The sequence below is a fragment of the Scyliorhinus canicula genome, chromosome 4 (genome assembly GCF_902713615.1).
Source record: "Scyliorhinus canicula chromosome 4, sScyCan1.1, whole genome shotgun sequence".
Taxonomy (NCBI): Eukaryota; Metazoa; Chordata; class Chondrichthyes; order Carcharhiniformes; family Scyliorhinidae; genus Scyliorhinus; species Scyliorhinus canicula.
This window is the reverse complement of record NC_052149.1, coordinates 90,814,334-90,829,101: the sequence shown is the minus strand read 5'-3', so window position 1 is coordinate 90,829,101 and position 14,768 is coordinate 90,814,334. Positions and strand designations below refer to the sequence as shown.

At 47.4% G+C, this 14,768-nt stretch overlaps 1 protein-coding gene across 1 annotated transcript in view; it reads left to right on the top strand.

Moving 5' to 3' along the window:
- LOC119964794 overlaps positions 1-14,768 on the top strand; it is a 192,099-nt gene that overhangs the window by 30,341 nt on the left and 146,990 nt on the right. Inside the window, exons 9-11 of the mRNA XM_038794788.1 lie at positions 3,389-3,649; positions 3,885-4,145; positions 9,727-9,987. Of these exons, the coding sequence (XP_038650716.1) occupies positions 3,389-3,649; positions 3,885-4,145; positions 9,727-9,987 (783 nt within the window). The remainder of the gene's footprint in view (positions 1-3,388; positions 3,650-3,884; positions 4,146-9,726; positions 9,988-14,768) is intronic.

Sequence of the window (14,768 nt, the reverse complement as noted above, 5' to 3'; positions counted from 1 at the left end):
ATGTTCAGTGACCGTAACGGCCTGACAATCACAGTCCCGTACGAATGGGACTAGAGCCCGCCAGAAGTCTTCAATAGACTCACCAGGGAGTTGAGCGCGAGTGGCGAGTACGTGCCTGGAGAAGAGCGTGTTTACTTTCTGTGCGTAGTTCTCTTTTAGGAGTGCCATCACTTCCGCATAACCTGGGGCGTCTTGGATCAATGGGAACACGTTGGCGCTCAACCTGGAGTATAAAACCTGGATCTTCTGAGCTTCCATTGGCGTGCGGGTCGCAGTGTTGATGTAGGACTCAAAACAAGCTAGCCAGTGATTAAAGTCCTTTCTGGCATCGAGCGAGTGCGGATCCAGCTGCAGGCGATCTGGTTTGATTCTGATATCCATCTCTTAGTAAATCTGACTGTAATACATTGATGCACGATCAATTTCACGATAGACTCAGATTGTTACAACTGTGGCTTTATTACAGTCAGATGCGTGGCCTCCTACTGCAGCTGGCGAAATGGCTGATCAGAAGGAGGACACGCATATTTATACAGCTCCTTGTGGGCGGAGCTAGCCGGCAGCGGCTGCTGGCGAACCTGTAGTGCTGGTCCTACCTTACATCCCCTAATACAGGTGCACACAGTGGTTCACCACAGTCCTTGTGGCATACCCCGAGGCTGCAGGGTTTGCTGCGTTGGCCTCTGGAAGGGCCTCCATTTCCATTGGTCTGGAAGGCCTGGATTGCACGCTGAATGCATGGGGTATGGTGGTGGTGGCTCAGATAATTACAGGAGGTGACTGACACTAGTTTCATTTATGTACTGACCACCAGAACACATAGTTGTTTAGCTGCGGGGTATGGCCGTGTACCATCGCCAGTTTGTTGTAACCACGTGTGGTCTGGATCCTGACCATCTGACCAGATTCTAGAATCGCAAAGTGTGTGAGCATTTCATCAAGATACCTTTTTCCCCTTCGTCGCCACTTCATAGATGCAGAGTTCCTTCAGTGTGATTTGAATAAGCTGAGTGAATGCACAAATGAATGGCAGATGCAGTATAATTTGGTGAAATGCGAGGTTGTCCACTTTGGTAGCAAAACAAAAAGGTAGACTATTATCTGAATGGCCATACATTAGGAGAGGGGAATGTGCAACGAGACCTGGGTAGTCTCATACAGTCACTGAATGTAAGCATGCAGGTACGGTAGCACAGTGGTTGGCACTGTTGCTTCACAGCGCCAGGGTCCCAGGTTCGATTCCTGGCTTGGATCACTATCTGTGCAGAGTCTGCGCGTTCTCCCCATGTCTACGTGGGTTTCCTCGGGGTGCTCCGGTTTCCTCCCACATGTCCCAAAAGAGGCGCTATTAGATGAATTGGGCACTCTGAATTCCCCCTCAGTGTACCCGAACAGGCGCCGGAGTGTGCTGACCAAGGGATTTTCACAGTAACTTTATTGCAATGTTAATGTAAGCCTACTTGTGACACTAATAAAGATTATCATTATTATGAGGTAGAGCAGACGGTAAAGAAGGCAAATGCTATGTTGACCTTCATTGTGAGAGGATTCGAGTACAGGAACAGGGATATCTTACTGCAATTATACAGGGCCTTGGTGAGGCAACACCTGGAATATTGTGTGCAGTTTTGATTTCCTTATCTGAGGAAGAACGTTCTTGCTCTAGAGAGAGTGCAGCAAAGGTTTACCAGACTGACTCCTGGGATGGCAGGACTGACATGTGAGGAGAGATTGAATCGGTTAGGATCGTATTCATTGGAGTTCTGAAGAATGGGGCGGGATCTCATAAGTGGTTAGCACTGTTGCTTCGCAGCACCAGGGACCTGGGTTCAATTCCCGGCTTGGGTCACTGTCTGTGATGAGTCTGCACATTCCCCCCCGTGTCTGCGTGGATTTTCTCCGGGTGCTCCGTTTTCCTCCCACAAGTCCCGAAAGACGTGCTTGTTTGGTGGACAGAATCAGACATTCTGAATTCTCCCTTAAGTGTACCTGAACAGGGCGCCGGAGTATGGCAACTAGGGGCTTTTCACAGTAACTTCATTGCAGTGTTAATGTAAGCCTACTTCATTCATAGAATCATAGAATTTACAGTGCAGAAGAAGGTCATTTGGCCCATCGAGTCTGTACCAGACCTTGGAAACAGCACCTCACTCAAGCCAACACCTCCATCCCATCCCCGTAATCCAGTAACTCCACCTAACATTTTGACACTAAGGGGCAATTTAGCATGGCCAATCAACCTAACCTGCCATCTTAGACTGTGGGAAGAAACTGGAGCACCCGGAGGAAACCCACGCAGACACCAGGAGAAAGTGCAACCTACGTACAGTCACCCGAGGCTGGAACTGAACCCAGGAATATAGAGTTGGAAGGCAGCAGTGCTAACCACTGTGCCACCGTACCACCCCCTTGTGACACTAATAAAGATTATTATTATAAACCTAGAGGGCAGCACAGTGGTTAGCATTGTTGCCCATGGCACTGAGGACCCGGGTTTGAATCCCGGCCCTGGGTCACTGTCGTGTGGAGTTTGCACATTCTCCCTGTGTCTGCATGGGTTTCGCCCCCACAACCCAAAAGATGTGCAGGATAGGTGGATTGGCCACACTAAATTGCCCCTTAATTGGAAAAAATAATTGGGTACGCTAAATTTATTTTAAAAAAAATTTAAAAATTTAAAATTATTATAAACCTATAAAACTCTAACAGGATCATAGATCATAAAATTTACAGTGCAGAAGGGAGCCATTTGGCCCATCGAGTCTGCACCAGCCCTTGGAGTGAGCACCCCACTTAAGCCCACGCCTCCACCCTAGCCCCGTAACCCAGTAACCTCACCTAACCTCTTTTGGACACTAAGGGCAATTTATCATGGCCAAACCACCTAACCTGCATATCTTTAGACTGAGCAAGAAAATCGGAGCACCCGGAGGAAACCCACGCAGACACGGGGAGAACGTGCAGACTCCGCACAGACAGTGACCCAAGCCAAGAATTGAACCAGGGACCTTGGAGCTGTGAAGCAACTGTGCTAACCACTGTGCAACCGTGCAGCTGGATGAGACAGGGTAGATGCAGGAAGGATGTTCCCGATAGTGGGTGTGTCCAGAACCAGGGGTCACAGTCTGAGGATACGGGGTAGACCATTTAGGACAGAGATAAGGACAGATTTCTTCACCCAGAGAGTGGTGGGTCTGTGGAATTAGTTACCACAGGAAATAGTTGAAGCCAAAACATTGTATATTTTCAAGAAGCTTCTAGAATGACAAGTTCTAATGCAATTATTAATTATTTAGTAAACTTGCCCTTCCATTTATTTATTTGAACTTGTATTGATGGTTTGATTCTGTTTTCTTCCGTCAATTTTAACTTTCAATCTTATTTTCAGTCCCTTGCGATCCACAGAATGTAGAAGTGAGGCTGGATTGTAACCTAAATACAGCTTTGGTATCGTGGGACGACAGCAGAGGTGCATTGTTGTACACTGCCTTTGCTGAAGGACCCGATGGGAACATCACATCATGCAGCACATCAGAAACATCATGTCGAACACCCGAGTTACTCTGTGGCCAGTTATATTCTGTGTATGTCACAGCATCTGACAGCACATGTAACCAATCTCAGAGTTCAATGGTTGAAATTCAAACAGGTAATTTTTTATTGACTAGTGTATACGCTTATAATAATATGCAATCTGTATCAGCCACCCCGAGGTTCCTCAGTTGATTCGCATGACCCAATATCTTCCATTAAGTGTATACTCTCAATCCTGCACATCTTCTCATGATATTAGGAAGAATGGAAATGGTATTTGTATATTCACATTGTTGAATCAAGTAAAAACTGACTGTGACTTTATCCATCTTGTTTCTCTGGTATCTCAGCCCCTTGCAGCCCCCGGATTGTAAGTGCTTATTTGGAATGTACAACACACACGGTGTCAGTATTGTGGGAGCTGAGTGACGGTGCAGTGAACTACATCGCAATAGCAGAAGGAATGGAAGGAGACAGATATTCATGCAATGCAACAGAGGAAAACTGTGAGATTGTGGACCTCCCATGCGGTCAGATGTACAATATAACTATATTAGCAATGGATGGGAATTGTTCCAGTTTACCAAGTCCAGCTTTTGAAATTCAAACAGGTAAAACTTTTGGTCCACTTTTTATGAAAAATAAACAGAATAAAGTTCCTGAAAGAAAATTTAGAAATAGCATTATCAAACATGTATTAACAAACACCACCTTACATATTGCTAATTGCAAAATGAATCTTAGTTAAAACTCACATATCCAGGAGTTACTTTTATCAGATGTTGATGAAATTACCTCTTTATGTTATAAAGCTCACATTGGCACAGGGATTGGTGCCTTTTGGGCCAATGCAGGACACAGGCACCAGTACAGATGAAAGTGGGAGCTGTAACCTTGGAACAATCTTCACCTGTATCATGCTGGGACCAATATTCTGACAAGTCATATGGCAAAGATCATAGAAAGGGCTTTAAACTAAATAGTGGGAATAAGGGATCAAGTTTGGAAAGATGGGAAAAATTAAATGGAGAAGGCAAGAAAAGAGAGTAAGGTAGCAATAAGGAAAATGGTGATCAGTGTGAAAGAATGTTTTACAGTAAAGATACCACAGGAAAAATAAATATTGGTTCACATGAGTTCCAGAGTCCAGAATCAAAGTCTCTTGAGAAATGATTTCACCGAAGTTGGCGAATTAAAAACCAATGCTGTAGAATTCTCTTTTCCAGTAGTGTTTACTTCACAAAATGAGATGGGCACACAGAGATTAATCAGTCTTGTAGTCCATGGTACAGAGTTTCCAACAGAGGCAGTGTAGATGGGGCCAGTTATTCAACCTAGGCAGAGCTTCTTTCTATGTGACTGCTAGTCAGATGTTAAAGAGCAGATTGAGTCATACAATTAGCAAGGCTCTCACAGTTACAAAAATGGTAAAATGTGTTACAAACACGTGAGGAGAGTTTAAAAATTACTCCCTGCCAGGTTTGACTGTAACAGGGTTTTTTTTGTGCATTTAGAGAGGATGTGCTTTGTCAATGCAGGAGTCCCACTGTATATGCTTCTGGATTGTAAATAATTAATCATACAAATTTTCTGAGTTTAAACAAAGAACAAGATAAGCTCATTGAAACCACATGAATTTTTGTTTTAAAAACTAGGTAAATCGTAACCACTGTCTACATCGCACACATTCCCTGGGCTCACTCACACACACATACACACACACACACACATAAGGACAGATAGTGGGATAAGAGGATAGATTTAAAGATCTTGGGTGAAGGGCAGCACGGTGGCCTAGTGGTTAGCACAACCGCCTCACGGCGCTGAGGTCCCAGGTTCGATCCCGGCTCTGGGTCACTGTCCGTGTGGAGTTTGCACATTCTCCCCGTGTCTGCGTGGGTTTCGCCCCCACAACCCAAAAATGTGCAGAGTAGGTGGATTGGCCATGCTAAATTGCCCCTAAATTGGAAAAAAAAATAATTGGGTAATCTAAATTTAAAAAAAAAAAGATCTTGGGTGAGATTCTCTGGCCTCGCCACAGCATTTTTCTCAGCGGTAGGAGGCAGCTCGCCATTGGTCAGTGGCAGGATCTTCTGGTCCTGCTGCTGTCAATGGGATTCCCATTGAATCCACCCCACACTGGCAGGAAGCCCACAGCAGGGGTGCACTGTCGGCACCACTTTTTACAGTTTGTGAACAAGCTAAAACAGAGGAGTATATGGTTAGCTGTCCTCTGGTTGGTCTCGATGTGGTGATTCCACATTGCGGCCATTTTGTTCAGTTGCCTTTCTAGGTGTGGTTGTATGGAGCAGATTTTCACATTTTATTCGCAAAAGATCTCGATTTACAATCGATTTCTCTTCTCAGGATGGTTTCTTTGCAAATCTGGGGACAATACTTTAGAGCGAGATACAGAGGAAACAACTTCATTGCACCTTTTAACATAGCATTCTGGGGCGAAATTCTCCGACCCCCCCGCAGGGTCGGAGAATCGCCCGGGGCCGGCGAAAATCCCACCCCCGCCGTGGCAGAAATTCTCCGCCACCCGGGAATTGGCGGGGGGGGCGGAAATCACGCCCCGTCGATCGGCGTGCCCTCCGCGCCGACCAGCGAGCCCCCTGTGGTGATTCTCCGGCCCGCGATGGGGCGATCGGACCCCGGGGTTGCCCCCACGGTGGCCAGGCCCGCAATCGGGGCCCATCGATCGGCGGGCAGGCCAGTGCCGTGGGGGCACTCTTTTTCTTCCGCCTTTGGGGTGTGGAGTGGAGAATCCCGGCCCTGGTCTCTGATCTCTCTGGCTTGGCAAAGAGTTATTAAAGTCTTGCTGGCTGTAAATTCCAGAGAAATTTGATTAATCCATGTCTACTGTTGTCATTGTTTTTAGAACACGTAATTGTACTTTGAACTCTCATCTCAGAAACATTTGTAAGAATTTCTGGATAATGTAAATTCCAACAGCAGATGGATGCTTTCATTCTCCCCAGGGGGTTTGAGTGCATGTTCCTTTGCATCCCATTTGGGTGGAATGCAGTTTTTGATATTATAGCTGACTGGCAGTCCTCCATTGCCTTAATAGGATTACAGTTTTTTAAAATCCAGTCAGAAAAAGAAGAATTAGTAATTGTGGACAAGATCCTCTGGTCTCCCTTCAGTTTTTTTCGGCTACAGGAAGTTGGCCGGTAGCAGAATGTTTTGGTCCCGCTGCTGTCAATGGCATTTCCCATTGAATAATAATCATTTTTATTCGTGTCACAAGTCGGCTTACATTAACACTGCAATGAAGTTACAGTGAAAATCCCCTAGTCGTCACATTCCGGCGCCTGTTCGGGTACACGGAGGAAGAATTCAGAATGTCCAATTCACCTAACAAGCACATCTTTCGGGACTTGCGGGAATAAACCGGAGGAAATTCATGCAGACACGGGGAGAACGTGCAGACTCCGCACAAACAGTGACCCATGCTGGGAATCGAACCCGGGTCCCTGGCACTGTGAAGCAACAGTGCTACCCACTGTGCTACCATGCTGCCAATCCAATCCACCCTGTCAGGAAACCCATGCAACAAAAGACAGAACAAAAGGCCGCAGGATGACAAAGTCTAGGGGCTGAGTATTCAAGAGTACATGTCATTTTGAAAGAACAGGCTGCTAGGAAAGGTGGAGGGGTAGCTCTGTTAATTTAGAGTGACATTGGTCCAATAAAGAGATGACCCAAGTTCTGGAGATCAAGTTAAAATGAGTTTAGGTAAAGGTGAGAAATAGTAATGGGAAGAAGTCACATGTGGGAGTGGTTTATACTCCTGAACAGTAACTATATTTTCAGGACGAGGTATATAGGAAAAAATAATAAGTGCTAGTATGCCGATAATCATGTGTGGTTTCATTCTACATATATTAGACACAGTGATATCAAAATATGAGATTGGCAAAGGCAGCTTAGATGATGAGTTCGTAGAGTGTTTTTAGAATAATTTTGGGAACATTTCCTAGAGATTTGTGTTCTGAAGGCAACCAGAGAGCAGGCTATACTAAATCTGGCAATTTGCAGGATTAGACAGGATTAATTAATGTCCTCTTGGTGAAGGTAACCCAAGGTAACAGTAACATAATATGACTGAATTTCACATTCAGTTTGAAGGAGTAAAGAATGGATCAAAGACTCGTGTTTTAAACTTAAATAAGGGCAATTATGAGGGCATGAAGACAGAGCTGAATAAAGTGAACATGGAAATTAGGGATAGGTCAGTAGAAGTGCAGTGACAGAACGGCAGCAAGGTAGCATTGTGGATAGCACAAACGCTTCACAGCTCCAGGGGCCCAAGTTCGATTCCGGCTTGGGTCACTGTCTGTGCGGAGTCTGCACATCCTCCTCGTGTGTGCGTGGGTTTCCTACGAGTGCTCCGGTTTCCTCCCACAGTCCAAAGATGTGCAGGTTAGGTGGATTGGCCATGATAAATTGCCCTTAGCGTCCAAAATTGCCCTTGGTGTTGGGTGGGGTTACTGGGTTATGGGGATAGGGTGGAGGTGTTGACCTTGGGTAGGGTGCTCTTTCCAAGAGCCGGTGCAGACTCGATAGGCCGAATGGTCTCCTTCTGCACTGTAAATTCTATGAAATATTCTATGATCTATGAAATATATTTAAGGAGATAGTTCAGAATAATCAGAAAAGGTACACTCTGGTCAGGAATGTGGGTGAGATCCAGGGGCCCTGTTCGCTGCGGGTGCAAATCATGTTATGGCCGGTATATCGCACAAGAGGGTTTGCGCCAGCGAGATCTCGGGTTGAGATCTTTTCCAACCCCCGCCGGTGATGTGTCAGCTGGTGAACCTGATTCCCATTAAGTTGAATAAATTTAACTGTACTTAAACAGCTTTACACCATAGCGTCCGCCTACCATGGATCCTTCACCCCCCGCCCTCCCCCACTGTCCCTGGGCCCACAACGGCTGATTTTCAAAAGCAAAACTTAAAACAATTATAATTACCAAGGCCCTGAGAAGACTATCAGAACTAAAAATCCCCAAACTAATTCACACATCCTTTTGAATTATGTTCAGGAGCAGATTATGGTCATTTCCTGACCATAAATAAAGAAAGAAATAAAGTGCTACTCGGGTATTGTTTTGGATTTGGCAGCCCACATTTTGGCTATATTTTTTTGAATTAATGTATTGGCTGATTGGCTGAGTCAAGCAACAGTTTGGGTTAACATTACACCTAGAGCTTTCAAGCTTACTGAACTAACAGATGACTAAAAAGATAAGAACTAAAAGTCACCAGGTCCTGATGGATTTCATCCCAGGGTCTTAAAATAAGTGGCTGCTGATTTAGTAGATGCATTTGTAATGATAATAATCGCTTATTGTCACAAGTAGGCTTCAATGAAGTTACTGTGAAAAGCCCCTAGTCGCCACATTGCGGCGCCTGTTCGGGGAGGCTGTTACAGGAATTGAACCCGCGCTGTTGGTCTTATTCTGCATTACAATCCAGCTGTTTAACCCACTGGATACCAAGCTAGAATTCAGATCAGGAGCCTGAATCTCAGGCAGGATTGCCTGGAGCAGTGTTGTCAACTTGTACCTTCTGACTCAGAAGTACTATTCCTAATACTGAGCCAAAGGTCTAGCAATTGAGAGTTGATTAACCAGATATTGCAGCAGTTTATTGTAAGATTTCTGTACCAAGTATACAGAATGTAATGACTATTCATCCATTCATTGCAAGGCACTTGGAATATGGGTGAAGGAACCCATTATCAGGCCAGGGTGTATCTCTTTTCATTCTTGCCTTGCTTATATAATCCAAATTTGCTTTCTACCCATTTTGTGGGCACATTTTGGCTTGCGAGCCAGACCTGAGCCCATTATTTTTATCTTACTTTTTTAAAAACTCTTGGACTCTTTTCTTGTCTTGACTTCCTGTATACTCATTCAGCTCTCCTTCAGGAGCCTGGAAAAAACTCATTTTTTAGACCAAGCTTTTACCAGGCCTAATTGCTCTACCTTTGCTCAGCATTCATTTTTTTCTTTTACACCTCCATAAACCAGCTTGGTATGCTTTTAGTTTAATCGAACTATGCACTTGCAAATAGTTATTGTTCTGTCAGTAAGATTACATATTAAACAATGTTTCGTCTGCAACGTTAAATGTTCAGTGGTGTAAGAATATTTTCCTCCGTTTCCTCCTCCTACAGTGCCTTGTATCCCACAGAATGTGATCGCTTACATCGACTGTGAAAGTAACAATGTGTCAGTGTTTTGGGATCCCAGTAACGGCACAGAGTCCTACCTTGTAACAGCCCAAGGAAACAGTGGTCATTGGGCCTCATGTAACGCAACAGACACAGAATGTGTGATCTCAGATGTGTATTGTGGACTGAGCTACTATATAACTGTGCAGGCAATCCGCATGCAGTGTAACAGCTCACAGAGCTCTGCTGTCACAGTGAAAACAGGTAATTCTAGACAAGAATTTGGAGTAACAATTCTTTTTTTAATGTAAATTTAGAGTACCCAATTCTTTTTTCCAATTAAGAGGCAATTTAGCATGGCCAATCCACCTAGCCTGCACATCTTTGGGTTGTGGGGGCGAAACCCATGCAGACATGGGGAGAATGTTCAAACTCCACACAGACAGTGACCCAGAGCCGGGATCGAACCTGGGACCTCGGCACCGTGAGGCAGCAGTGCTAACCACTGCACCACCGGGTGGCCCTGGAGTAACAATTCTAAAATATATGCTGCTTGCACATTGTATGGGGTGGGGAAGGCAGACGACTTGCTGCACTGCAAGCAAAGTCAGCAGGAAGCTGATTCACTCCGTTGCTATAATATGATGTGGGTCGTCCAAATTGCCTGACAATGGGACTTTTAGTTCCACCCCTCACTGGAAGCTTTCAGCCATTCTGATTGATTGGAGCTAGGAAGTAAGGAGGGTACTATCTTAGGGAACTGACCACAATGAGGAAAGGGCAATTCCCCCCCCCCCCCCCCACCCCCTCCCCAAGATAGAAACACCCTCCTCCTTCCAAACCCCCCTACCGGGGACCTGGGGATGAAGATTGGTATGGACCTAAATAGGGAGAGGAACCTCGGCCGCCCATTTATTTTGATCGTCTGCACTCTCCCCGCCAGGGAGAGTGGGAATGCGTCCCACCTTTGTAGGTCATTTTTGACTTCCTCCACCAGGCTGGTCAGGTTCCACCTGTGGATCTGTGTCCAGCCTCTGGCTATTTAGATCCCCAGGTATCGGAATCTGGTTTGGGCTATTTTGAATGGGAATCTCTCCAGCTCTGTCCTTCCCCATTTGGGTTCACTGGGAATGCCTCACTCTTGTCCAGGTTGAGTTTGTAACCTGAGAAGGTTCCGAACTCTTTCAGGATCTGCATGATTACTTTCAGTCCTTCCTGTGGCTTTGAGATGTACAGGAGCAGGTCATCCGCAGAGGGTGAGACTCTGTGCTCTCTGTCTTCTCTTTGGATGCCCTTCCAGTTTTTCGCACCCCGTAGGGTTATCGGCAGGGATTTGGTTGCTAATGCAAACAGGAGCGGGGACAGTGGGCATCCTTGTCTTGTGCCTCTTTGTAGCTGGAAGTATTCAGAGCTGGTGGTGTTAGTTCGAACGTTCGCCTTGGGAGCGTTGTTCCGGAAGAATCACTCAGGCGGTGAATCCTGCTCCTAGCCCAAACCGTTCCAGTACCTAAAAAGAGGTACTTCCATTCGACTCTGTCGAAGGCCTTTTCTGCATCCAGGGAGACGGTCAACTCTGGTTTTCTCTCCCTGGAGGGTGTCATTATTATGTTCATCAGCCGCCTGATGTTCACAGTGAGTTGCCTACCCTTGATAAAGCCCGTCTGGTCTTAAGCGACCACCTCCAATTCGGCGTTCTCCAGCCAACACCTTTGAATCCACATTTTCGCATCCACATTCAGCAGTGAAATGAGTCGCTATGATCCACATTCCGTCGGGTCTTTGTCCTTTTTGGGTATCAGTGAGATTGTGGCCTGTGCTAGTATAGGAGGCTAAGTGCCCCTTGCCGGCGAGTCTGTGAACATGTCCCTTAGATCTGGGGCAGGGCCGGTGCAAATTCTTTGTAGAAGTCCGCCGGGAACCCATCATGTCCAGGTGCTTTCCCGGCCTGCGTGGAGCTGATGCTCTCCATGATTTCTCCCAGATCTATTGGTGCTTCCAGTCTGTCCTCCCACACAACTGGCATTTCCAGTCCGTCAAGGAACTGTTTCATCTCCGTGTCCCCATCAGTAGAAGGTCTCAAATGATTGCTTGACCTCTTTTGTTCCACTACCTGTCTGCCTCTGCCATCCTTTACTTGCGCTATTTCCCTTGTGGCTGCCTGCTTTCTCAGCTGATGAGCCAGTAGACGGCCAACCTTTTCTCCGTGTCCATAAAAGGTCCCCGTGTCTGGCGGAGTTGGTGCACTGCTTTCCTGGTGGATAGCACGTTATAGTCCATTTGTAGCTTTCTCCTCTCCGTCAGCAGCTCTATGCCGGGGCCTCGGAATATTTTCTGTCTACCTCCAAGATGGAGTCAATCAGCTGTTGCCTGGCCTCCCTCTCTTCCCTTCCTCTGCGTGCCTTATAGACTGTTATTTCCCCTCGGATCACAGCCTTCAGTGCTTCCCAGAATGTGGCAGGTGACACTTCCCCATTCCGGTTGTTGGCCACGTAGTCGCCTATGGCCTGCGATGTTTTTTGGCAGAAGGCCTTGTTGGCCAGGAGGTCCGTGTCCGACCTCCTTGTGGGGTGCTGGTCGCTGTCCGTCTCCAACCTCACATCCACGTAGTGCAGAGCATGGTCGGAGATGACTAAGACGGAGTACTGCCCTACTGTAATTCCTGGAAGCATCGATTTCCCCACTGCAAAGAAATCAATACGGGTATATACCTTGTGCACTTGTGAAAAAAACTAGATTTATTTTTCTCCCGGATGCAGGAACCTCTACAAGTCCACCGCTCCCATCTGTTCCGTAAATTCTCCCAGTTCCTTAGCCATGCCTGTCTTTTTCCCCGTTCTGGGCTTTGATCGGTTGGTCAGCGGGTCCTGTACGCAGTTAAAGTTGTCCCCCATAATCAGTCGGTGCATGTCAATGTCGGGGATTTCCACTATCATCTTTTTTATAAAGTCTGTGTCATACCAGTTGGGTGCGTACACATTTACCAGTACTACCGGTGCCCCTTCCAGGACACCGTTGACCATGATGTACCATCCCCCTCGGTCCATAACCGTCCTAGTCTCAGTGAATCTTGTCCTCTTGCTGGTCAGTATGACCACTCCCCTAACCCTCGTCCCATTGCATGAACAGTACGTCTGTCCCACCCAGCCCTTCCTTACCAGTAGTATGTCCTTCTTCCTCATGTCTGTCTCCTACAGGTAGACTATGTCCGCCTTCAGGCTTCCCAGGTGGGCGAAGACTCTGGATCTTTTCACTGGGCCGTATGTCCTCTTACGTTCCAGGTGGCTATCCTGGTGGGAGGTTTCTGACCCCCCCCCCCGGTTCTGCGGGATCAACCATACTTACCTGTTGGATGCGCCCCTGCACTCCGGGGTTTCCCTTTGTTGGGGCTGTCCAAAATGGCCGTGGCCGCCGCTCTCCCCATGAGGCCAGGCCCCTGTGCTCTGGGGTTTCCCTTTGTCCAGGGGACACCCAACATGGCCGCCAACTGTGTCAACGCCACGTGGGTGCGTCCCTGCACTCCGGAGTCTCCCTTTGTTTAGGGACCCTCCGAAGTGGCTGCTTGCGGCGCCATCTTGATTCCTCGGCCTGCTCCATGCCTGCTGAAGCCTGTGTCTGTCTTGCTGCTAACCCTTTCCTATCCTTCTGACATTTTTCTGTTCTGTGAGTTCCCCCGTTCCCCCCCTTCCCCTCCCTATTCTCACCTCCCTTTTCTCCCCCCTGTATTCGCCCCCTTTTTGCCCTGCGCCCTCCCCTTCCTTGACCAGACACTCCATCTCCTCTGAGAGGTGCTCCACGGCCCCCTTTACAGCTTGTCTTCCCATGCTAGCCCTCCCTGCTAGTACGGTGGCTCCCCTCCCTGGGATGGTCTCGCCCTGTCTCTGTTCTATCTGCCCGTCTCTGTTCCCTTCCTCGCCCCCTCACCTGTTTCCCCTATCCTCGCTTCCCTCTCTCTGTTCTCCTACTTTAATCTGATCTTGTGGGCGATGTAGGCCTCTGGGTCCCTTCACTCCACCCCTCTCTGGCAGTCCCACAATACAGCAGTGTTGTCGCCTGGACCTGTTTTCCTGATTCTCTACCTTTCCCCTCAGGTTCCATTGGGCCCGCCACCAACCTCTTCACCTCGGTCTCCAGAGCCATGATCCTATCACTCTGGTCGGTTGCCGCCCTTTCCAGGTTCAGGATCACCACTCCCTTCACCACCTCTTCCATCACCACCTGGAGTTCCATTTTGATTGCCTTCCTCCTGGCAGCCAGTTCTTTTTGTAGGAATGCCTGCCATCCCTCCCCCGGTGTAGTGGGGGCGTCGCTGCCTGTTCATGCTCCTCTGGTCGGGTCGCCGGTCGCCCCTCTCTTGTTTCGCTGGGGCCACCGCCTCGCCTCGTGTGTCCCCTGGTCCATCTGCTCACTGCTCCTGCCTCTTGCCGCTACTTCTGCCATCTATTCCAGCCCTTTGAACTACCATTTGCCAGCATCTTCCCCCCCTGCTTCTTACCTACCAGTGTCTTTAGGAGTTTTGGGTGGCTTTTTGAGCCAAGAAACCTGGAAAATATGCTATTTTGGGTCCTATTGGGAGGAGAGAACCTAATGTCCACTCAGGACCTCACCACCACCGGAAGTCACTCTTGCTTATTTATATATGGCAGGCGGGTCTCGATTTCAGCCTCTGCCCACACACTATCCAATGGGGATGAGCTCAGCGCCAGGAAGGAAGGCATTGGGGTTGGCACCCGCCCTATTTTATGCACCCCTTGCTAAATACCTGCGTGTTGAACAAATAAAATCCAGCTGTACACGTTTAATAGAACATTGTCATTTGTGTACCTTATAGAGAGTCATTATGTAGGACATAAAGCACAGAAACAGGCTATTCAGTCCATGTCAGTCTTTATACTCCACTCAAGTCTCCTCCTGACTTTCTTCATCTAAATCTGTCGGCACAACCCTCTATTCCTTCTCGGCCATATGTTTATCTGGCCTCAACTTAATATGAGGCAATATTATTCCCTTCAACAACTCTCTGTGGTAGCGAATTTCACATTCTCACC